General features: G+C 40.7%; 1 protein-coding gene across 12 annotated transcripts in view; it reads right to left on the bottom strand.

Moving 5' to 3' along the window:
• R3HDM1 (R3H domain containing 1) overlaps positions 1-23,155 on the bottom strand; it is a 79,236-nt gene that overhangs the window by 7,190 nt on the left and 48,891 nt on the right. For 4 of the 12 annotated variants that reach the window (XM_041405585.1, XM_041405598.1, XM_041405613.1 and 1 more), the window contains 14 exons: positions 22,124-22,232; positions 21,932-22,027; positions 20,591-20,628; positions 20,458-20,508; positions 20,104-20,315; positions 17,274-17,531; positions 14,587-14,741; positions 13,132-13,233; positions 9,691-9,942; positions 9,193-9,313; positions 4,366-4,520; positions 3,665-3,813; positions 1,474-1,577; positions 694-861 (listed from right to left, as the gene is read on the bottom strand). In XM_041405585.1, coding sequence (XP_041261519.1) covers positions 694-861; positions 1,474-1,577; positions 3,665-3,813; positions 4,366-4,520; positions 9,193-9,313; positions 9,691-9,942; positions 13,132-13,233; positions 14,587-14,741; positions 17,274-17,531; positions 20,104-20,315; positions 20,458-20,508; positions 20,591-20,628; positions 21,932-22,027; positions 22,124-22,232 — 1,970 coding nt within the window. The remainder of the gene's footprint in view (positions 1-693; positions 862-1,473; positions 1,578-3,664; positions 3,814-4,365; positions 4,521-9,192; positions 9,314-9,690; positions 9,943-13,131; positions 13,234-14,586; positions 14,742-17,273; positions 17,532-20,103; positions 20,316-20,457; positions 20,509-20,590; positions 20,629-21,931; positions 22,028-22,123; positions 22,233-23,155) is intronic. The other 8 variants (XM_041405643.1, XM_041405652.1, XM_041405591.1 and 5 more) reach the window with 7 other exon arrangements.

Below are 23,155 nucleotides of genomic sequence, written 5' to 3'. Positions count from 1 at the left end.
ACTTCAAAGATAAATGTTTGTAAGAAACACCACATCTGTAGCACAATCTAGGTCATTGATCTAGGGTTGTTTAATCTAGTGCTTGCTTGCAAAATACTGAGATAGTAGAATTTGAGATTATCCCTTTTTTACCAAGCAAGCCTCTAATGTATCAAATTCCCTAATAGTAAATAAAGCCTGTGCCACGGTGGTCACGGGATTGTTCTGTAATCTCTTGCTTGGTGGCTAACCCCAGTGCTCTCACTTTCCTGACCAGTCCATTTTCAATTCTGTGGTTGGAACTTCAGAGTTTTAAGTGTTTGGATATTAATATTTATAAAGGTCTCATGGATTGACAAGGTTTATGTTAACACTGCTTTCAAACACACTGAGGCTTCTGTTTACACACCTTCTAAAAATTACCCAAGTATTTTGTAGATCAAAACCTTCTGAACCTGACTTAAATGTTTCTGCTGAGTAACATTTACCTGCTGAGGGTGGCCTCCAGGCTGCCCCCATGAGCCACTGCTTCACTTAAATTCCAATTTATCATTTTAAAAGATACAATAATAGCAATACAGATGAAGAATTAAAAAAAAATCAGAGATGGCACTCAAGTTGCAGTTGTTCTAGCAGTTAGCCATGAAACCAATCTGAAAATTTACAGCATGTTCTAGACAGAATGGCTTAGATGAAAATCCCAATAAAATATACCTTTTTTTGGCTGCATGATGGAAAGACCAGTGGGTGAACTTTTACATGATGAGGGTGGAGACACTATGCTGTAGTGCACAATGGAAGCAGCCTGCTGTGGCTTTGACTTGGATGAAGGTGGCAATAATGTAGGAGGTGATGGCTTCTGACTTGAATGGTTGCTATAAACTATGAAAGTAAAAGCAGTGAATAAGGCTGCCATAAAAACAAAACACCCCACACAGCTTTGAAGTACTTTCAGCTTTCCAGCAGGTCAAAAAGCTACCCCACAGTGCTCAGTTTTCAAACTCCTCTCAAGAAAATCACTGCTCTTACTCTGTTAACTGAAATCTAGAATGGTTCTTGAGTAGAAGAGCCAATTATGCTGATTCCAAAATGTACCTCACTCCTTCTGTCAAACAGAAACCCAAATCTCAAAGTCTTCAGACCCATCTGGCTATTCAGACAAGGGTGGAAGTGATTCTGCTGCCAATGTATGGTTCCCATATCTGTCTTAAACCACCAGTACATGTGCAAGGTATTATGATGTATGGTATTGGATTTTAAGAAAGTAACTTGAGATATTTCAAAGATAAAAAAAAATTTTGAGATTTCAAATTAATCTGCTTCAGCAGATTATTCCATTAAAAATGGAAAATAAATTCAAAAATGGAACAAAAGAGGAAATAGAATACAGCAGTTAATTCTAAATCAAACCCTTGATAGCAAATATCCAATCACCCAGCATAATAATAGCTAGACATTTTTAAAGCTTATCAATAAAAACTTTGTTCTCCCAACCTGCACACTGCTGTCCTTGAAGCTGCTGTGAGTTGCATGGTGATGTTGTTCTAGGAAACTGTATCTGCTCTGATCCAGGAGGCTGCAAATATCCCACAGATGAACTGCAATAACAAAAAAAGAGCATGACTAACAGGCATTTATGCTGCACTTATTTAATCACGACTTCTGCGTTTGCTGTGTACATGTACTGCAAATCACTGAGCTTTTGTTAATTTTACATCAGTAATATTCCTACCTACCCTGAATTCATTCATTCTTCAGAAGACTGAAGCTTCCCACCTCTTCCTTAGCAAAAACACGTGCCCTGCCTACACTGAGAAACTGTATTAATTCACCAATTTTGATACTCTATTTTTGTGTCCACAGCTCTATATCAGCATAAGGACATGCAGCACAATAATAATAAAAAGACAATTTGTTGTCTTGCTCACTGCAGCAGAATTAGGTCTCGGTTAGAGATCCCCAGAGCCCCTGTCAGGAGGATTTGGGATGCAATCCCTCAGCTGGGGGCTGGCCCTGGGCAGCTGGGGCAGCACAGCAAAGACAGCTCTGCCCCAGCCCAGAGAGGAGGTGGCTTTTCCAGAGGGGCATGGGAGAGGGAACAGGACTCCAGGGGATAAACAACCATTCAGCTGTTTGCAAAATGCAGGAAAAGGATAACTTGAAATGTTTATTTATGCCAGGTAGCTTCTGAGGGTAATCAGGAAAAAACAAGTTAACAGGCATAGTTAGATTCTGTTTTACAACTAATGCTCAGCCAGAACATCAGCTTGGTGGACCATAATCAGAACAGTGCCTATAGAATCCTGTACTAACAGATAACCAATGAGAGTAAAACAATTCCTTCAGATTGTGGAAAAAAAAAAGTAGGTTTAATCCTCTTGGAACTACTATTTTTACCTATGTTATCGAAAGTTTGTTCCCATCCTTTGTCTCATAGGTCACTTATATAATTTTAATTTAAAGATTCCTTCCATTAAAGCAGACAAAACCAAGTGAAAACTAACAAAGATGCTTTCACACAGCTTCTGATCTGTCTACTGACTCTAGTTTTCAGCAGTGACCTGAAGGCTTGACACTCAGCTCCTGCTGAACAGCACTCTGCTTTCCTTGTTCAAGTGCTGCAGCACAACTATTCTGATGAAAGCAAATGCTGCCATTGGCTGCTAGTTTGCTCTGAATTCCTAAGAAATGAGAGGGACATTCTAAATTACACAAAAGATCAAGCAACCAAACTTAATTCAAGAAAAGTCTGGAATTATGCCTACCTGTGACTTCACTGAATCTCAAATATAAAACAGAAAAGGATTAAAAAACCTTCAGATACAAAGAACAGGAATCCAGATTTATGTAGACAAAACCATGCAGCGATGACACAAAATACTACTGAGGTCTGCACTCTCAAAAGGATGAACAAGCTTCAAACTGTTGCTGCTTGTTTAAAAGTTCCCAGGTAATTTTAAATGTGCACATTTGAAAGTTCAAAAAAACTTGAGAAAGAAAAATTTGTAAGAAGCATGAATCCTAATGAATTCTCCTAGGCACTTGCCTATCTGTTCTCAAATAGACTGCTTTGGGGACACAGATTCAGGGAGGGCTGTACATGCAGACCAATTTGCTGCTACCAAGGTAGGTAAAAAAAAAAAAGAAAAGAAAAAAGGTTATTTATCAAACAAAAGCCAAGTTTCTATACTTGTTTCACACCCAGCTTGGTGCCAGTAGGCCTCATCTACAATACAAAGTAAGCTAAACCTTTTCATGCTAAGTTCCAAAAAAGAAGTCAGTCTTTTTCTGGGATTCAAATTATTTTTCTTCTACACATTACTAATGTAGTATTTTTGTCAAAACCAGTGAATATGGATAGTCATCTTAAATATTACTGCAGAAAGACTGAACTGCTGAGCACACGGGTGTCTCCTGGGTAAGACATGGAATGCAGAAAATTTAAGAGGTGGAACTGCAGTAAAGTATTGCTGAAAGTGCTATGGAGACAATGTTTTCCAGTCCAACAAGTATGTCACAGTTAAAGCAGTACTGCTTGTGTCACTTAATTGCATAAGAGCAAAAAATAAATAGAATGCCTGTAAAGTAGTATTTTTAATATTTGCAGTATTAAAACCAGATCCTATCAGTTCTAACAAAGGCACTAAGCCCAGCAGCTGAGAAATCAAGTATCAGTTAAACTTACCTTAGATTGTTCTGTTGACCTGATGGAATGACACTGTAGTAGACTGGCATTCCTGTGGTGGGCAGTCCTTGGCTGGACTGACTGGGAATTATAACAGGCTGCTGATATGTCTGCTGGGGCACTGCTTGGGAACCTTGAGGCACCGGAACCTGCAATGGGCCACACAGTAAGATTTTCTCCTGCAGACAATGCTTCTGCCTCTTGACCATCATCCAGTTGATATTAGAATTTAAAAATAACCCCAGAAACTGAAATATCTTCTGGAATTCTCTAAATCCAGAATAATGGTGGTAACAGTAGCTAAAGTAACAACAGCATATTAAAAAAAATAATCTTTAAATCTTCTTCCTTCCAAATGGAAATGTTGGCTCCAATGGACTCCATGAATTAACAAGATATTTTCTCTACAATAGGAAGTGGGGTGGGAAGGAAACCTTCCAAGCTTTTCTTCCCCACCCTCTGAACTGCAACTGATGCAGCACTTGGCTTTTAACAGCACTAGAACTTGTGCACTTGTGACAAGTTCTTGTTTATTCTCACTTCAGTTATGGGTTTGTAGCTTCTGTCCCCAAAGTCACCTTCACCCTTGGCACCTGCTTGCAGCTTTCTACCATTTCTACCATAAAGCAAAGGACTTAAAGAAAACCCCAACACTCAAACCCACAGAAGAGTCATTGGAAAGTTATGAATACATCACCCACCTGATAAGATGGCACTGAGGGATATGGAACAATCACACCTTGAATTTGATTCCCAATGTTGTTGTGTTGGCCACTGACTAGATTTTGATTCTGAGACTGCTGAACTCCAACTAAACCCTGGTAGTTTTGCTGCTGGTTGGGCAAAATCTGGTAACCTGAAATTATACATTTAAACCTTACTTTGAAATAATGAACACATTTTAAGCATAGTTGCCTATTCAAAAATACACGTGTGGCATTTTCTAATGGCTTGTTTAATCTGGCAGCTTCACAACAGTTGAACTTACCATGCATATAAAAAGAAGCCAACATTAAAATTAATAGATGTACTCATTTGGATTCAGCATGAACTATTATCCACACTGTTTGCAATGCTGCTCCCACATGCGTGCACTATTCATTGACACTCTGGCTCACATGCATTGACACCTTGATTTGGCAGGTGAAAGCAGGAAGCACTTGAACAAAGCATGCTAGGCAGGATCAAACCCAGTTCATTGTCTGGTATTGTGAACAAGGCCATTCCAGGTACTTCCGTTTGAAAATTCTACATATGCAAAATTCAGCTTGGACCTCAGGTGCCCCAGAGGTCAGAGCACCTTAACTGCAATTCAAAACTAAATCAGACTTCAGGAAAATTTGCGTAAGGCCTGTGTGCAAATACTTTCCAAAGGGGCAATTTCTTCTGGAATCTGTAATGCTAAAACCAACTGGGGACTGAGAAAAATCTTCCAAGTTCAAGCCATATTGGTACATAGAGGAAGATATTTTATATTCAAAGTTATCTTAGGGATACAGCACAAAGATTTTCATATTCAACCCTCTATAGTGTCTCTAAAACAATTTATTATTGCTTAAAATGGTATCCTTTCCTATCTTTCAAAAATTGCCTAAAAATTGCCCCACCCAGCCCCAAAACCCAAACCAAAACACCCCAAGCATGAATGCCAAACAGGAAATTTGTGCATTTATAAAGTCCAACCTAAACTCCCCGTTTCCTCTTTTTTTAAAAAGCATTTCACAGGTAACTGCTACCATGATCCAAACACATGCAGAACACAAGTTCTTTTTCTCTCATGTTCCATCATACAGGTGTGCACTACTTACCCCATCAGCAAAACCCCAACACAGTCAGTGTTTCTGAGACAAAGCCAGTTATCCCTCCAGAATAACAAAACTGGGCTTGTCAAGATGCACTGACGGCAAGAAGAGTCTGTGTTTGAGTTGGACACATTCACAGCCCACTGACCTTGACATTCCCCATGCTCCCTACCTTGGCAAGGAACTATAATAGAGCAAATTTAGCTGCAAAAACTCCCTTGGGTTTTCTTTAAACTGTGCTAAAAAAAGGCTCAGTCTATTCTGAAAGTAATCCAGTTAACATAAAACACCTTTTTGTGAGCAGCACCCTCCGATGTTCATTGATTTCGTCCACACAGTACAATGAACATTGTGCACTAACAGCCTCAGCAGGCTCTCTATAGAAATTGCAACAATGAACACCAAAAGAAGACTGTTCATAATATCATATATTGCTTCGGAAAATTAAAGGGAAGAAGATTCAGTTTGTTAAAACCAAGACAGCTATTCATTGGAAACACACAACACTATAAATATTTTCAGAGGACTAGACAAAACTTCAGAACAATACATGCTTGAAGTAGGATTAGTAGTTAGACTTTTTAATAACTTAAGTTTGAACTGTGCACAAAATGCCCTTCATATCCATAATACACAAAATCCTTTAACTACTTTGTTACAAAGTGGTCTGTGGCCCCTAAAAAGCAGCAGAATGGGAGGTTGTGCTGTGACAGTGCACCTGCAGCTTGAACCCCTCATGTCCCAGAAATTGCAATGGACCCGTGAGTAGCTCTGCAGCCTTTTCTGGCACTTGCAGAGACAGATACAATCAATTCTGCAAGCAGAGGGAACTGGAACAATACAAATTGGCTGCCACGAAGGTTCCCCAGAGCGTTCCAAAGAATACTCTATTTTTAGCTGCAGTTTCACCTCTGCATAGAGTGGGCTGACAGAAATGCAGCACTCAGCACAAACCCCACACCTGCCACAGCAGATTGCCCCATTACACAGAAAGACTCTGAAACTGGAGGTAAAAATAGGAGCAGATTTCTTAATATTTACATAATTAAAAATAAATCACAGTTAAGAAAAGTTAACTCACAGAATACAGAAATACATTTTTTGAATAATGCATTAGGAGTGAGAAACAGTGTTTATTGAAGAACAGAAAAGCAAGTACAAGCACTTGGTTAATGAGCCCGGAGTTGATGAGCTTGGTTATGACTATTGCAGCTACAGCTACTGTTGCAACTGGAGTAGTTTTATCCCTGGTTTGTGAAGCAGAAGCCAGTTGAACTGCAGCTGATGTTCCTACAGGAACTGTAGTTCAGACTGGATTTTTAAACAACCTGGAGTCAGGTCTCATGGTGACTGGGCTCACATTAACATGGCAATTGGAAGTGCTTTTTTTCTTAAGGAGAGTTTTCTTCTCCCAACATCTTTTGGGCAACGAAAGTATTTTTATTAGAAGTGAACCCCCCAAAATATTTCACCTGAAACCCCTTTAAAAAGGAAGCCAGGAAGCAGCTGAAAAAGAGACCGGTTCACTGTGAGAAATGTAAACCTCTCAGACAGTGTTACGGCCCCGAATCCAACAGCTCATCAATAGTCAGGCCACTCCTCAGCATTAGACCAGAAGTGGCTGCAGTTGCCATGCTCTCAGAAGCTGTCATCTTTTATCTGAATTTGTGTTTGCAAAGTTATTTCATAGTTAGTAACCACTTCCTGAGATGAACAACCCCCAGGGCTTTTATGTTATGCAAGATTTGTAACTCTCATTTTTGCCCAGCCACTTTGCTGTGTGAGCCAAGTAATGTGGTGACTTCGTCTCAAAACCACACATTGCTAATAAGCATCAACCACTTCAAGATGAACAAGATGTAGCTTTATGTCAAATTAATACAAATATCAATGATTTTAAATAAATTACAATGGAGAGAATTTTCAAATACACCATCCTATGAGGTATTTCCAGAACACATAACAAGACATGGAACCATCGGTTTCTAAAATGCTGATTCAAATTTGCCTATAAAGCATTAAATGAGAACCAGCAATGGCTGGAGAGCAATTTGGAGATTTTCAGTCAACACTAATTATGCAGTTTCTGGTAAGATCCTTCATTCTCCCATTGGTGCTGGTAAACACCAAGTAACCCAACGCTGAATAGAATTATTGGCTGGACCATCCCCATGCTACCTAAACATGCATGATCCCTTGATGTCAGAGTTCAGGTACAGGGCACGTGATCAAAGCAGGAGAGCAGCTGTCTGCACAGCTTGCTTATTTTATTTCTTCCACGACAGAGAGGGAGTTTATCTGCTGACACTTTTCACCCACAGGCAGTGAAATTCAGTTAAAATATAAAGAGCTAAAAACATTCAAGAAAGGAACTTACCTAATAGCAACCAGTTCATCCCTTTGCACCTTATCACCCCATGCTTTCCAATTCAGACTGGTTTGTTTGGGTACAAATGTACCCTGAGCTCTCTGAGTTGGGGAGTTTGTGTGCTACTCACACAGGGTGTCCCCACAGTGGGATGTAATCCCCCTTGAGTCTCAGACTTTTTGCTATTAAGTAGTCTAGGTATTAGAAATTCTGAGGAAGGAAAGCAGGTTGTGTAATACAGTTGGGTAACACATCTCTAACACCAGTGGATAACACAAGTTGCAAAACCATGTAATTAGTTTTCCTTTGAAAAAAAATCTTTATGAACTGAACCCTGAATAACTCCATCAAGTGTTGCTACTATTGGAGCACTTCCTAGAAGTGCAGAACAGGAGTTATCCCTCTTACATGCTGCTTCACAGCTGACAAATAAATCCAGTTAATATTTGTAAAAGTTGATCTTCCATCCTCTTTCTGTAGAGCAACACATAGATGGGACAGGGGAAGGAATAAAAAAGACCCTCCTGAAGGAAACTCAGAAGGATGTTATGTATTCAGCTGAGAGCTGGTATAAAAGCCTGGTCTTTAAGGATCTCTGCCTCCAAACATCACTAGTTATTTCTGAAAGTTTTGACCATTAGTCAAGATATTACTGAGAAGTAAATTTGTTTCAGGAATACAAATCTTACTGAAGAAGTCATAACAGTATTTAGAAGTACAGATTGTGAGAATAATGGTAGCCTACAGTTAAAATCTGTAAGGAAAAAAAAAAAGACAAGAAGAAAGGAAGGAGATGGAAATGAAGCTTGCTAACATACATGGAAGGGTAAGTCAGTTGAAAAGTCTTTACTAAACAGGTAATCACATTATATATTCCATCCAAAACCCTGATACCTTTAATCATAGGACAGAAAGACAGAGTCAAACAGTATCACCAATATATTCTGCACAGCACTCTTCTCACTCTTTAGCATCTAAGATTAGGATCTTTAGCTCAGAACTTTCAGTTGAGGTACATCTCTTTAATGTTACATCATTTAAAGGTACTAATTTATCTTACTTTGCAAGTTAATCAAGTTATTAGTTATTAAGTTACAAATGTTTAAAATTATTAACTTTTACATTTTAAAAACCCTGTAATTAAAGTTACAGCATGAACCACTCAAAGGAATGGCTTGAATCCCAAGTTTCATGCACAAGTGCCAGAAATTTTTCTACCTTAGGTTAGTTACACTTTGTATTCTACATTTGTCCCTCTACTTTATTTGAAATTTGACAGCAAAGTAAGTTTAAAACGAAAAAGCGGGAGAAAAGCCACCCCAAGTGCTCTAAAGAAGTGCTGAAAGAGTTGAACAAACCTGTCTGCTGGGCAGGCTGGGGCAGGGCCTGGCTCTGCTGCGTGCTGTAGTGGACAGAAACAGGGCGGTACTGCTGGCTGGAGTGCGGGTACTGGCTGGGGGTGCAGTAACAGGGGGGCATCTGCAAAGCAACAATCACAGCGTCACCACCTGCATGCAGCTTTAGGGAAGGCAGGCATCTAAACGCAAAAGCCATAAAAGAAAGAAGCAGAATTTATTAAAAGGTGCAACAGATGTTAAATAATTCAGCTATTCAAAAATCCCTTATACTACATAAATTCCCTCTTTAACTGCCAATTTCTCTACTTTCCTTGTTGAACATTTACTTTCCTCAAGTAACCTGAAGTCATTCATTACAAAACACACACCCAGAAAAGACCCCAACCCCAGAACAAAAGCAGAGCTGCGGCTCCGCAGGCAGCCCCAGACAGTGCGAACAGGCCAGGAGCAGAAGAGCAGGGTCAGTTTTCCCCCAGCTTTCGGGAGGCCGTAGGGTACCTGTGGCACGGGCTGCTGCACGTATCCCTGCTGCGGGAGCACGGGCTGGCCCACGGCGTGCCCGGGGCCCGAGTAGGCCGGGGCGGGCGCGGGCGGCGCCGCGGGCGCGGCCGCGAGGATGAAGCCCGGCTGCTGCGGCGGCTGCAGCACCACGCCGGGCTGGAACAGCGCCGCGCCGGCGTCGGCGCCTTCGGCCGGGGGCTGCCGCGCCAGGCTCAGGTGGCTGAACTGCGATCCCAGGTTGTCTTGCTGCTGGCGTGGGGAAAACGGGAAAAGCTACGTTTGCAAATGCACGTTCAAGGAAAAAGAAACAAAACAGCCAAACACTTCAGTAAGTTTCGGACAGCACGTCTCACGTTACTGGGCAGTAGCAACAACAGCAGCCAGAGAACAACAGCAAAGAAGATGGAACAGTAGCAAAATATCTTCAGGGCTGACAGCAGGAGAGAACATCCGTGTTCAGACTTCACTCTTTTCACTGCAAATATTTTGCCTTTTGGATTACATCTGCCTCTATCTACTTGTTGTGAGAATTCATTTGTCAAAAAGAAAGTTGAGAATTTGTGTCACTAGCATTGGACTCCAAAACTTGAGTGAAAATATCTAACCCCAGTTAAAACAGCAGGATGCGTTAGGATTGCTGAAGTAAATGTTTGCTTTTAAGAGTTTAACATAATGAGGTACTAATCCTGAGTTAAAAGGTACATTCCCCTAATGTAATTATTATCCTACATGCAGAGATTAATTATCTTTTAGTCTGAAATCAAGTAACAACATCGAGAAATGTGTTCCAGCGGCTCCCCTCTATCTGTGTTTCATTACCATCTGAAAGGACGCCGCTGATGGCACTCTGCACTGCAGGGGTCCTGTGGAACCTGAAACTTGTTACAGTAACCCCAAGCTCCTTTTCTTAGCAAGCAATTCAGCATCAAATTAGCAACATCCTGAAAATTAGAAGTGATCACTAGCTAGCATTTCGTGTTTTTTGCTAAACAGGAAGATTTGGTTCATACTTTGGACTCTCCAAACATGCAGGTACATTAAAACTATTTCAAGACCACTTGGTCTTAGATCATCCTAAGAAGATAGGAATTAATCAAGAGAAAGTAAGTGCAACCTCCATCTTTTACTGATTAGCTACATTCACATTTTATGATGTTATGATTTTTTTAGTTTGCAGGCGAAAGATATGATTAATTACTGTCGGAAATATGAATTTGCACCTAAAACTTAATTTAGTATACCTTTCGTATGTATTTAGTACATCTTAAAAAGCCTTATTTTCATTAGGTAGTAATCTGACTTGGGTATTTCATTCCTTAATGGTGCCTATTAAATGCAACTATAATGCTTTTCTACATTGCATTTTACATTCTGCTTTTCCAAATCCTGACTTTGAAGAGGAGATACTGCATATTTAGCTCTAAATAAGTCTGAAGGATAAACCCGAGCCACACCACACTGATTTCTGTTACACTACCAGCGTAAGTAAAATCTGACCTGGTCACTTTGTCCTGCAGTGACAGGAATGGTACAAGCAGGATTCAGCCCTGGAACATGGCATTCCCAATAAAAGGAGAAAGCATTCTCCTGGTGCCAACTACAGAGGTGTTATACTTGGACTAGAATCCAAGACCATCAATCCTTTTCATTATGTTACATAAGTTACCATCAGCAGGAATAAATTTTTGAAATTGCCAGGGCACTTAGTATTGGAACCAATTTCCTGAATGTGAAATGCCTTGAAATTACTACAAACAGGAAGGAGTTTCCTTTTCTGCTTTAGCACCCATTCATACTCACTATTAACTTCAGAAGCAACATCCCTTTTGAATTCAGCTTAAACTGTATTTATTATAAGACATTTCTGATTAATTTTGAAAATTAGCTGCTGTACAACACTGTGATGAGTTAACCTTGGCTGGCTCCTAAGTGCCCCCCAAGTCACTCCATCCTTCCTCTCATCCTTAGCAACATGGGGGGAGAAAATATGATGAAAGGCTTATGGGTCAAGAAAAAGACAGGAAAATCATTCATCAGTGACCACCACAGGAAGATTAATTTATTTATGTCTATTAGCAGAAGAGTAGGATAGTAAGAAGTAAAAACAAAACTAAAACCAGCTTCCCTCAACCCCACTGCTTCTTCCCAGACTCAGCTTCACTCCCAAATCTTCTACCTCCTCCTCCAAGTATCACAAGGGATGGAGAATGGGGCTTGTGATTGGTTCTCAGTCATCTATCTACTGCTTCTTCCTCCTCACTCTTCTGCTCCAGCATGGGGTCCCACCCACGGGATACCATCCTTCACAGACCTCTTCAATGTGGGTTCTTCCCAAAGCCTGAAGTCCTTCAGGAATGAAGTGCTCTAGTGTAGGTCATACCAGAAAATCTGATCCTGAAGGCTCCAGCTTCCTTCAGAGCACCTGTGGGATGCTCCAAGGGCTGCAGGGTGGGTATCTACTCCACCAGAGTCCTTCATGGGCCTCAAGGGGAGAATCTGCTTCACAAGAGTCTCCTCCCCAGGCAGCAGGCTCTGCTCCAGCACCTGGAGCACCTCCTTGCTTTTCTCCCTCTGGCCTCAATATCTGTGGAGTTGTTTTTCCCTCACAGCCTTTTCCAAGCACACTCAGAGGTGCCACCAGCGTGAATGACTGACTCAGCTTGGGCTGTGCAGGGTCAGCCCTGGAGCTGCCTGAAATGGGCTCTGTCCAACATGGGGCAGCTCCCAGGCTCTTCTCCCAGAAGCCATCCCTGCAGCTCCCTGTCCAAAACCTTGCCACATAAACTCAACTCAAACATGCACTCAGTAGAGTATCAGAGCAGACTTTGACCTGTTCACATCTCCCTAGTTCAATCTAGCCTAGTTCAGATTCTCCCTTGGATAACAACTCTCCTTTACTAAGTTTCAGTTTCACCTTGTGTGGCTTTTCTTCTTTTTTCCTGGTTTTTGATAGACTAAGATATTTTATTTCCAGGTTCTACTTATTAAACAATGGATACTAGAGAAGTGGGAGTGTTGAAAGTTCTACCAAAGAAGCTACAAAAAGGTAACCAGAAAAAAATCAGAGCAGCTGATCCCTCAGAATGTATTAAGGTTCAGCAGAAGAGTGAGCAGACAAGGAAACAATAAGAAGCAATGGAAAGAGGTTAATCCAGAGACATGAAAAGGTACTGACTGGCTAATGAAACAGCACTGAAAACCTTTCTTTACAAAGGGAAAGAGAAATAATGTATCTCAAAATATAGATATATATAGATATAGCCTTAATTGCAGATATTCCTGCTGAACATGAAATGTTCCCATCTTGGGCTCTCGGGCGCTGTGACACTGAGAGCCAGTCACTACCCCGGTACCACACAGCACTCAAAGAGCCCAGCAAAGGCCAGCAGCCAGCAGAGAGGAGGCTGTGCAAGGAGCAGAGAAGAGAAGGTGAAATACCACAGAGTATTGCTGTGCAGAGGAGGCTGGCAGGAGCGGGGGTGGGTACGACACTGCAGAGTACTGGACAGGCTGGGAGGAAGGCTGCAGAGCCCGCAGAGGCTGCAGAAATAACAGGGTTATGAACAAGGTTAACACCAGAGTAAGAGAAGTGAAAACAAATCTTTTGTAACAGAGAAAAGCAATTGTGCTCCAGAAGAGCAACTCACTCCAATCTCAGAAACAGAATGGATACTTCTTTTTTCTTAAGCCTAAGACTGCACAGAATGAAAACAAAAGTAACTCTGAATATCTCTGTCTCCCAAAAGACATCCATTGCTTTATTTGTTATACACTATATTAGCTATGTCAGCAAATTGCTTCTATTTAACATTTACTGTTTCCTTCAGAGACTAAAAACTCCACAAGCATTTTCAACACAAGTTCTTTCAAAGCATCTAAAGGCAGAAGGAATTTACTACCAACCATGGATTCAAACATACTACTTTCATTTATTCAACAGTACTAAAGTATTTTCTCTAGATAGTTATCATTGCTCATAATATTTCAGGCAGGTTTAATTCCAGCATCCGTTGAGAAGGTAATCAGAGAATTAGTACAGAAGTTGTGAAGAAAATAGCAAATATTACATACACACTTCTGTGAACTAGAAAGAGTACAAATGTGACCGTTTTCAAAACAGACCAGCTCTACTGTGACATACCCAGCTATCTGAACAGGTTTAAACAGGGAAAACAAACAAACAAAGGTAAAAGGTTTAGATGAAGTTCTAGAAATAACTTTTCGATAAAATTTAAGAACCATCTGAAAATACCATAGGAGACTACAGCCAGTACCTTGGAGCCTGAAATAGCTGCTGTGGAGAGGGAGAACCCTCTTTTCTCCTGCCCATGCATTTTGCTTTTCTTCTTCTAGGGCTGGGGCAGTCTTTAATCTGGCTTATTTTACTAAACTCTTGTACAGGACAAGGATAAAATACATTCTGTACTCCTGTGTGTGGTTTTGTGAGCAGAATATGCTGAAGTGTTACTCATGAGATGTTCATGCTGTACCAGTCCTGAGCTACTCCTACTGTGCCACGACTCCTGCTTGTGCTGTACAGCCCAGGAATTTATCTGGCTGAGAAACAACCCTAAGACAAGAAGCCCAAGGTTCCAGTTGGATTAATTCTTCCCAGCTGCCAACTATACTGCTTTTAATGCCTGGGTAGCTCCACGGTGCAATTAGGGATGAAGGCAGAATCTCTTGTTCTTGGTTACAGAACACTTTCATACTAAAATTCCTCTGTATTTTTAAGAAGAGGCTGCCTACCATGCTCAGGTGTGAGCAGAGCTGATAGCTGTGAGGACTGGGAGGGAAAAAGCCCAGTTCCCCTTATTGGTGTGACTGTTCTTCACACCAGTGCAGAACAAACAACCCCCGCCCCCGTTCCCAGCACGTGTTTGACAAGTGCACCTGTGAGAGGACGGGGTTTGCTCCGGGCTGGTGCTGGCTGGGGCTGGCCAGGGCTGGCTGAGGTGCAGCTCCAGGCACTTGGGTCCTAACGGGCTGCTGAGGCAGGGGAGGGTTGTACACAACCGGAGTGCCATCGGGATTGAGGAACGGCTGACCTGCCCAGGGAAAGACAACAAACACAGCCAGCTGCACCATCTCAGCTGGCACAAAACAGACAAGCGTACTTACAGCGGGCAAAATGAAAAAATGAATACGACAATAACGTTGAAAAATAAGGGAAGGCGTACTGGTTTATATGACAGATTCATGCCAAATGCCCACAACTATAACAGCAATGACTACATGCAGCTAAAACCCAAAACTTTGAAGCTAAACAAAGATACCCCAGTCTTTATGCAGTGAACACTCATAAAAATTTCTTATATGCTACTCATCTTGAAACTTGATTTTTAACCAAGTAGATTGAATATGACAGGAGCAATAAAGGAAAACTCTAGTAAAATACTGTTTTAAGGATATTTTAAAAGTTTACCTCCTTTTATCAATTTGAAAACCAGTCAGAACACAGGAGAGCTTAAAGGCAAATATTTTTTGAAAACTATATAAAGCAATAGCTGCCCTGGTATTTCCACGACTGCTAATGAGATTTCTGATAAAGGACTCTCTTCCCCTATTCTTAGATTAATTGGCTTTTAGCTTTCAAAATAAATAACACAGGATTATTCTATTTAATCATTTGCAAGCTCAATATTACAGCAATGGGCCAATGAAAAAGAATTGAAAAATAAACTGCATAAAAGTAAATTATAAAAAAACCCCAGTGATTTCTTTTTGTGCCTGGGTTGGACAAAAAACAAATCAAAGGAACAACAGCCTGGCTGGCAAGGACCTGTGCCTACCTGCTTAGTGACACGTGTTCTACACTGGCTTATTCTGATGCTTAAAGGGCCCAACACTGATGTAAATTTTTCTCTCCTCTGATTTAAAGATGTGCTTATCCTTTCTAGAAAGATTTAAACTGAGTCTAAAGCCTTTGCACCCTGTAAAAGCAGATTAATGCTCCTCCAGACTCCTTGGTGCCATCATACTTAAATGTAACTGCCCAACTTAAAGAGTGGAACAGTTACTGAGGAAAGGACTGAGGAATTCATGGCAGAGGGAGCATGAACAGACTTGCTAAAATAAGCTACAGCAGCTGGACTGCAGCTCAGCAGGTGATACTCAACTGAGCTTAGGAGATTTCTCTTCAACGCTCAAGAATTGGAAATGTTCACATCAACAGGGACTCAGATTTTCTTATTTCCTCCTACAACTTCCTGCTAATCACCAGAGCTTCACTTATTTCTTGTAGTGGCTGGGTAAGAGCGGGCTCTTCCTAATTACCAAGGCACAGACTCCTCTGCCAGAAACTCAGGAACCAACCTCTGCTTTGGCTGGCATTGGAACAGTGAAGCCAGAGGAACAATTACAGAATACAATGATTTGAGTACACTGGAAATTGAAGTTTATCTGCACCTAAATGTTCCTTGTTTCCAAAGTGTTCTTTGTCTTCTACTAGAATCTCATTAGACATTAACATAATTACCAAAGACTACTAATGAACTTAGCTCTAAGATGACAAATACATTCTCCTCCAAATCCAATGGCTATCTATGAAAATTAAGTCCTACAGCAACTCATTTGTAACCAAATTTTTAGCAATTGATTCATATTAAGGAAAAAGAGGAATTTATCTATTTCAATGTTATACCTTCTAGTAAAAGAAATTATTTACAACACGATCATTTTAACAATCCCAATGAGGAACATTTTGCTTTAAACACCATGTGCAGTTATATTCAAACATAATCAAGTCCATCTACAGAAGGATGGTAAATATATCCTGAAGTATTTTCTTTTCTACAACAAAAACAAATCATTATACTAAAATTAAAATATATAATTTCCTAAAATGATCTTTTACATGAAAGGTAAATCAAAACTTTCAGGATTTCCTAATTTTTAAGTAAAAGTTTGCCCAGAGAATGCTAACTCATTATTTAATCCAGACAAGTTATTACAGATGTCTTTGCATCTACATTATGAAGCAACAATTTTCTACTACTTAAAATACCAGGATTGGCCAATTACACCAACACTGATTTAATCCTGTTTTTAAGTGACAAGGATAAGTTTAGAAATAGTATTTCATCCTGTGCTTCTTTCTTTCACTTGTATTAACTCAGTCTTGAGCATAGAGACATGAATATGTTGCATCAAAAAAAATTAAGGATAAGTTCTTTCAAGTCAATAAAAATCCTTTCTCAGGCTCTCTTTCCTCACTGAAACTGTGTTACAGAAGCACAGGGAAGGACATTTTCCTCTCCTGAAAAAAGCTGAAACAATTAAGTTATTCTGTGTTCTGGACAGCAAATCATATGATTTTCATATTTTGTGCAAGTCACTCATTAAAATTTTACATATAAGTCAAAACTCTTCTAGAAAAAATCATATGAGTTTACTCATTCCTTTGATCCTCCAGTCATGCTTCCTTGTTAAATTAAGTGCATTGAATGAACACAACCACATTAAAAAATAAAGAGAAAAATAAAGGACAAAGGACAATACTGACATGAAGTCTTATGCAAACACTCGTGCATTTTTTCCAAGTTCCCAGTGTAACAGAGACACCCCGAGCATGTACCAACCTGTCTGAGGGTTGACCAGCACACTGCCAGGCGGGATGCCCGCTGCTTCCAAGGGAAGCAGAAAGAAGCTACTGCTAGCAGCAGGTGCCACTTGCCCACTCATGCCACCATCAAAGGAAAGAGAGTTACTAGAGCTGACAGTTGGATACACGGCAGGCGTGCCAGGGGAGGGCTGGCTTAGAGCTGGCACTGGAAGAGGCTGCTGGCTGTGAGAGAGAGAACCCGTGGAGGACCCTACACTACTAGAAGACTCTGAACCTAGGAAAGGAGTAATGAGAAATTGGTTTTACCTGGAGACAGTAACATCAAGCTCGCTTTAAAATACACACTTGTAAGTGCTCACCCTCAAAGCTCAGCATTAAGCACATTATTCAACAGCAGCCTTGTCAATGGACTCCCCCTCCATCTCCCCTGGAACACCATTACAAGGCTCCTTCTGCGAACCAAGGGTCAATTCAGCACTGCTTTGCACTGCAAAGTAAGGTTTTCATATCCAGCTTGGTTTTCTGGTCAGAAAATGCAGAATTCATGGAAGTGATTGGTCATTACTGCAACATAGTGGAGTGGACACAGAGGCAGTGAACTCCCAGCCCCAGCTCCTGCAGCTGTGCAGGGAATGCAGCTGCAGGGCCCCGCTGTCCCTGTGGATTTGCCGGCTAAAGCCTCATGCCCTGCACACTGTCTGCATGCAAGCAAGGACCAGTTCCTTTCCACTGCTGGGGATCAGATCTTCTCTGAATCACCTGCTGGACAATTTGCACTGCACTAAACCCCTCAACACTGTTTGTTTCCTCCTCTGACATTCTGCAGGCTGAAATCAAGAATACAGCTATGAAAAGTGAAATGAGGGTAAGACTGTAGCTTAGCCTGGCTTTATGCAACAATTCAAATTTCAAAGGAAGATGAAAGAGCCAATTGAAATCAGTACTCATTTTACAGATATGAATTACTATAAACATTGCAAGGCAGTGGAGAACCAGACCCTGAGCTTCCTGAAAGCCAAGGCATGCAGCTAAAAGAAATATTCCAGAAGTCCAGTATGGAGAGGTCTGTGGAACTGCTGTTCCCAGATCACCTGACACCTGGAGCTTTAGGTATATAATTTAGCAGACTTTGTAAGAAGTGTATGGTACTTGCAGTACTTGGAAACAGAATACAGTTGTTTGTAAATTAATTACAAACTCCCCATTAACAGCCTCTACACAATCTAGAAGAAAAAGAAAGACTCAAAAAGCACTCAAGAGGGAATGTATGTACTACTTGAAGTTACTTTGCAATCCCTTATAAAAGTTGCTAATTGTAATCCTTCAACTTGTGTTTACATGGAGAGCATAGCTTGAAGCATTGGCCTTTTTTATTGCTGAATTAAGTGAAATCAAAGCTATTAATTGTAAACTGGGTGAGACAGCACATCCCAGCTCTGTAAAACCATCATTGCCTGAGCAGAGTTACTTGGATTCATTTCCAAGTGTGTTCACTTCTAGATTATGCAGAGAATGAGGCTGAAGCCATTATAACCAGAGCCAATCACATCCCTGAACAACGTGAACAAACCCAAGCTCAACATGTGCCAATCACCACAACCTGGAACTGCATGAAGCAGCAATCATCAAGGTGGGCATTCCCAGCCTGGAATGTCCAAATTCTCAGAATGCCAAAATAAAGACTCCAGCAAAAATTTTAAGAATCCATTTATGTCCTTGAAATTTAGCCAATAAAGATGTCTAAGAATGTATTTTATTGTTAGGCTGCAGTTTCTTTTCAAGCTGTGCCAAATAACATCACTACACTGCTAAATGGAATAACTTCATATGATGGCACAATTTTACAGCAGAAGTACCTTGGACTGGTTTGGGTCTTTTTTTATACAAGTATACAATGGACAAACAGAATTTGTTACTGTTTCACTGCATTAATATATAGCAGTGTGGCCATATACCTAAAAGGTAGTGGTGGTTTAAGGAAAAGCAAAAAATTGAAATAGAGCCTCTTTAGAAACCAGTTTTATAAATAAGATCAAAGCCAATATTAATAAGGTAAGCAATTATATTCTGCTTTTTTATAGTTCTGTTTCAAATTCTGAAGCAGCCACCAATAACACACCCATGTATTACAAGCCTGAAAATTCTCCAGAGATTAGCAACTGGAACAAATTATGTTGGCATTTGAAATACAAATATTTACTAAATTTAATTTTTGACCCACAGAAGATTAATTCCCATATTTTCTGAGATTTTGTTTTCACATTAGAAGTTAACCCCCTTTGAAACCCTGACTCTTATAAGTATTTTCCCCCAACATTTTTGAATTTTAAAATTAAACATTAAACTTCATTCCACTGATTTGGTTTCTCAGCAGTCTAAAAATTAAGTAAACATTTGAGCCACATTCATTTTCATTTAACAAAAGAAAGAGAACACAATAAAAATAGCTACCAATTCATAGGCTTTATTGCTGTTTTATCTGAGCTAGTAGGATAGCAGTGCAGAGTTTCCTGAGATGGTGCAATGCAGTTTTGCCCCACTGGAAACGGAGACCCGAACCCCAAAATTCTTTTACTAAAATATTTCTGGTAAAAACCATTTTGAAACCCTTTGCACGAGATGAAAGGCATTGAACTTCAAGCCATCTACAAGGCGCTTGGAAATTCTGCTTCCAAAGCCAGAAGCGTTCACCGCGTTTGTCACACTGCGGCTCTAGGCTGGCTCTGAGGATGCCCCGTGTGTGCAGCCCCCGTATCCCGAGGGAAAGGGACGCAGGGAGCCTCCCCTGGTGTTCCAGCCACGCCCACCCGGCTCAGCCCCCAGAGCCTGCCCCGGGGCTGCTGTACCTGTCTTGGACAGCCTGCCCGTGCTCTTGCTGCTGCCAGAGCTGTCCCCGCGGCTCAGCACCGAGATGCCGCTGAAGCTGCTGGCCTTGGTGACCGCGGGCTTCAGGCTGCGCAGGGAGCTGTCCGAGTCGGTGCTGCTCCACGGCCGCGGCTCCGTCTCCGTGCTGCTCTGGTGGCTGTTGGCCGATCTCCCCGATGCCTCCTTATTGATTCTGCAAGTTACAAACTCGACCGTTAGCACAAGCAGCTAAAGAAGGGAAAAGGGGAAAAAAAAAAGGAAAAAAACAAGAAAGAAAAGGAAAACACATGCAGAATACTTTGGGTTTTGTTTTTTTAAAAGAAAGCATCAAATACCTAAGTATCTGTCGTCTTTGTTGGGTACTATTAGTTTCTTCCTCCTGGATTCTGTTGACATTTTAATAAGACAGCTTAATATTTATTAAGAAAATAGGAGCACAAAACAGAATTAAACAGGAAATTTTCTTACCTTTTATCAGTGAAATAATTCTCTTGGGAACACAGGGACTGGGGGCAAAGAAGTGCAGAAATTAATACGAATGGCATCCAGAACCCCTACTACAAAACACACAGCAAACTGGAGTCTTCTCGTTATACACAGACTTCTACAGCACCCTCTTTATTTTAAGCTGCCTGAAAAACTTTACCTGTTGGTGGATAATTTCCATGAGGAAACAAGACAATATAAAAAGGCCCATGTGCAGGAAATCAAAGTCAGCATGAGGATAGTTACAATGCTGCTCATTTGGTTTCTATCAGACTTTTTCTGAAGTTACAGTTCTTCCCTTGGGCCTTTGGTGCCTTCTGTCACTTGCAGCTGGTGTGTGACTCCCAGGGCTGCCACAGCACCTGAGCTGCCTTGTCTTTTGCTGGGAAGGGTGGAGGGGGAGAGGCCACTGCTGCTGCAGTAACTGCTCAGTGCCCTGGGTACCAGTCCGGGTAAGCTACAGAGCACATGGAACAGAACCTAAAAGGCTGCTCCTGACTCAAATCATTGTGTCCTTGACTGTGACTCCCAACATCTGGCCAAAGCTTCTAAGGGTGTAATACATAGTAAATTAAGATGCAGAAGAAAGATGTAATTTTATTTCCAAAAGTTTATTCTTCTTGTTTGTAACTAAGGTGAACAAAAAAAAAAATAGCCTCTCAAGAGCTCATTACTCTCTTCAGAATCTGGTTTTGGACGTGCAAGAGTTATACGTAAATGTCAGAAGTGGATTATTAAAAGTAACACATTTTTAAAGACAAATTTGTTCTGTTTTACTCAATATAATCACTACTTGCAATTGAGTTGTAGCCTGTAATGTTGTCCTGCAGAGTATCTCCAGTCAGGAGATCAGACTGCGAGATTCCTGACAGGAATTTCAAATATGGGACCTCAAATCATTTTACTGTTACCACTTATGATGTGGCTATAGATACAAGCAAGAAAAGAGTTTTTTTGTTTTGTAATTTGCTTGGGGTTTTTTCTTCTTTTAATTATTGTTCTGAGCAACTGACATGACTGCAGTACCAAAACTCTAACTGAAATTGCAGTGAGGGGTGAAACAATGCAAAGGGGGGAATGCATTGCACCAGGTAATGCTAGAAAACACTCCTCAATAACTCTTGAGTTGTTTGAGTTTCATACAGCAGCGATCAGAGAAAACAGAAGATTTCTCAGTAACTGCAATATCATTTAAAACTCACTCAGGCCACACTCTCATCTGCTCAGTGTCATTCAGAAACAAAGTTTCCTGGAAAGCCACCCATGCATGTAGGTGTGTGAAGGGTTCACAGAAAACAGTGCCAGACTGGTTTTGATACGTACATCTTGTGCAAATATCCTCTCTCTAGCTCTCTGATATTCTTCTTCACGTTCTTCTATAGATTTACTTCTTCTGTTATCTTTTAATCGTATTCTCATCTAAATTAAGTGGTACAGTATTATTTTACAAAGGAAAACAGTAAGAATGCACAGTCAAACACAGCAAGTGGAAGGAATAAGCCACGTGTGCTTTACCTGGTTGTCATCTTTGTCTAAACTTGAGTTATCTCTCTTAAGGATGTACCGCTTCTGGAAGTCATCGCTCTTCTCGTCCTTTATATGTTCACAAAACTTTTGGTCAGGTCTGAGAAAAGTTGTTACAAAGAAAACATTTATGGTTTTGTAAACATACTGCACACACAGTGGAACAAACTGAAATATATTTGGGTGTAATTTAAAATATACTTAATATTCTAACTGAGAGAATAGATTTTGGCTGTCTGGGCAATGGAAAAGATATGGTGCACCCCTGACAAGTCCTGTCCTGAGGCATAACAAACCTGCTTTTAAAAACCTCTTCCTCCTTTCAAAGCTTTTGCTGCAACTCCCAGTTAAGGTGGGAAGCAAACCACATGCCCTTGGGGAATCAGAAGTGCTTTTGAATCCCAGCTGGTGCCATGCAATGGATATTGGGCATGCATGGAAGGGAAGACAGGTGTTTGCCGCTAGAGCCGCAATACCTCAGAGTTCATTTCAAGGGAAAACAGAAGAAAGAAGGTGGAGGAGAAAGCACTGAAACTTAGAAACTTCTAAAACAAAATTAAGTAGAAATGAGTAAGAGAAGAACAGTATAATGCAGGCAAGCAAGAGCTTCACACAGTCATAGAGAGAGAGTGAGGCAACAGATTATAAATATTGCTTTGGTATGTTGTCTATTTTGTGAAAGAAAAAGTGGTATTTTGCAAATCCTTGTTATTAAAGAGATATATCAAGTACCTGAATAATAAAATGACTGCTATTATAAGAGAAGAGCTCAGACAATCAGGAAATATTTGTCTAATAGAGGACAGAATAAATGTATGCTCTTCTCTATTTGTGTTACTTATCATTACCTAGAACTTCTGGATGGAGTGAGGGGAGCTTTTTCTACGAAACAGCCAGCCCTGCCTATTGGGTACTGGCTGCCCAAACATAATTAGCAGGCATTTCAGAGAACCTTTAGACTGTCTTACCTCTTTCTTTTAAAGGTCTCTGAATTTACTGCCCTGCCATCACCAACTCCCACTC

This window comes from Onychostruthus taczanowskii, unplaced genomic scaffold (assembly GCF_017590055.1).
Source record: "Onychostruthus taczanowskii isolate IOZ18803 unplaced genomic scaffold, ASM1759005v1 scaffold10, whole genome shotgun sequence".
Classification (NCBI taxonomy): domain Eukaryota; kingdom Metazoa; phylum Chordata; class Aves; order Passeriformes; family Passeridae; genus Onychostruthus; species Onychostruthus taczanowskii.
This window is presented reverse-complemented; position numbering and strand designations above follow the sequence as displayed.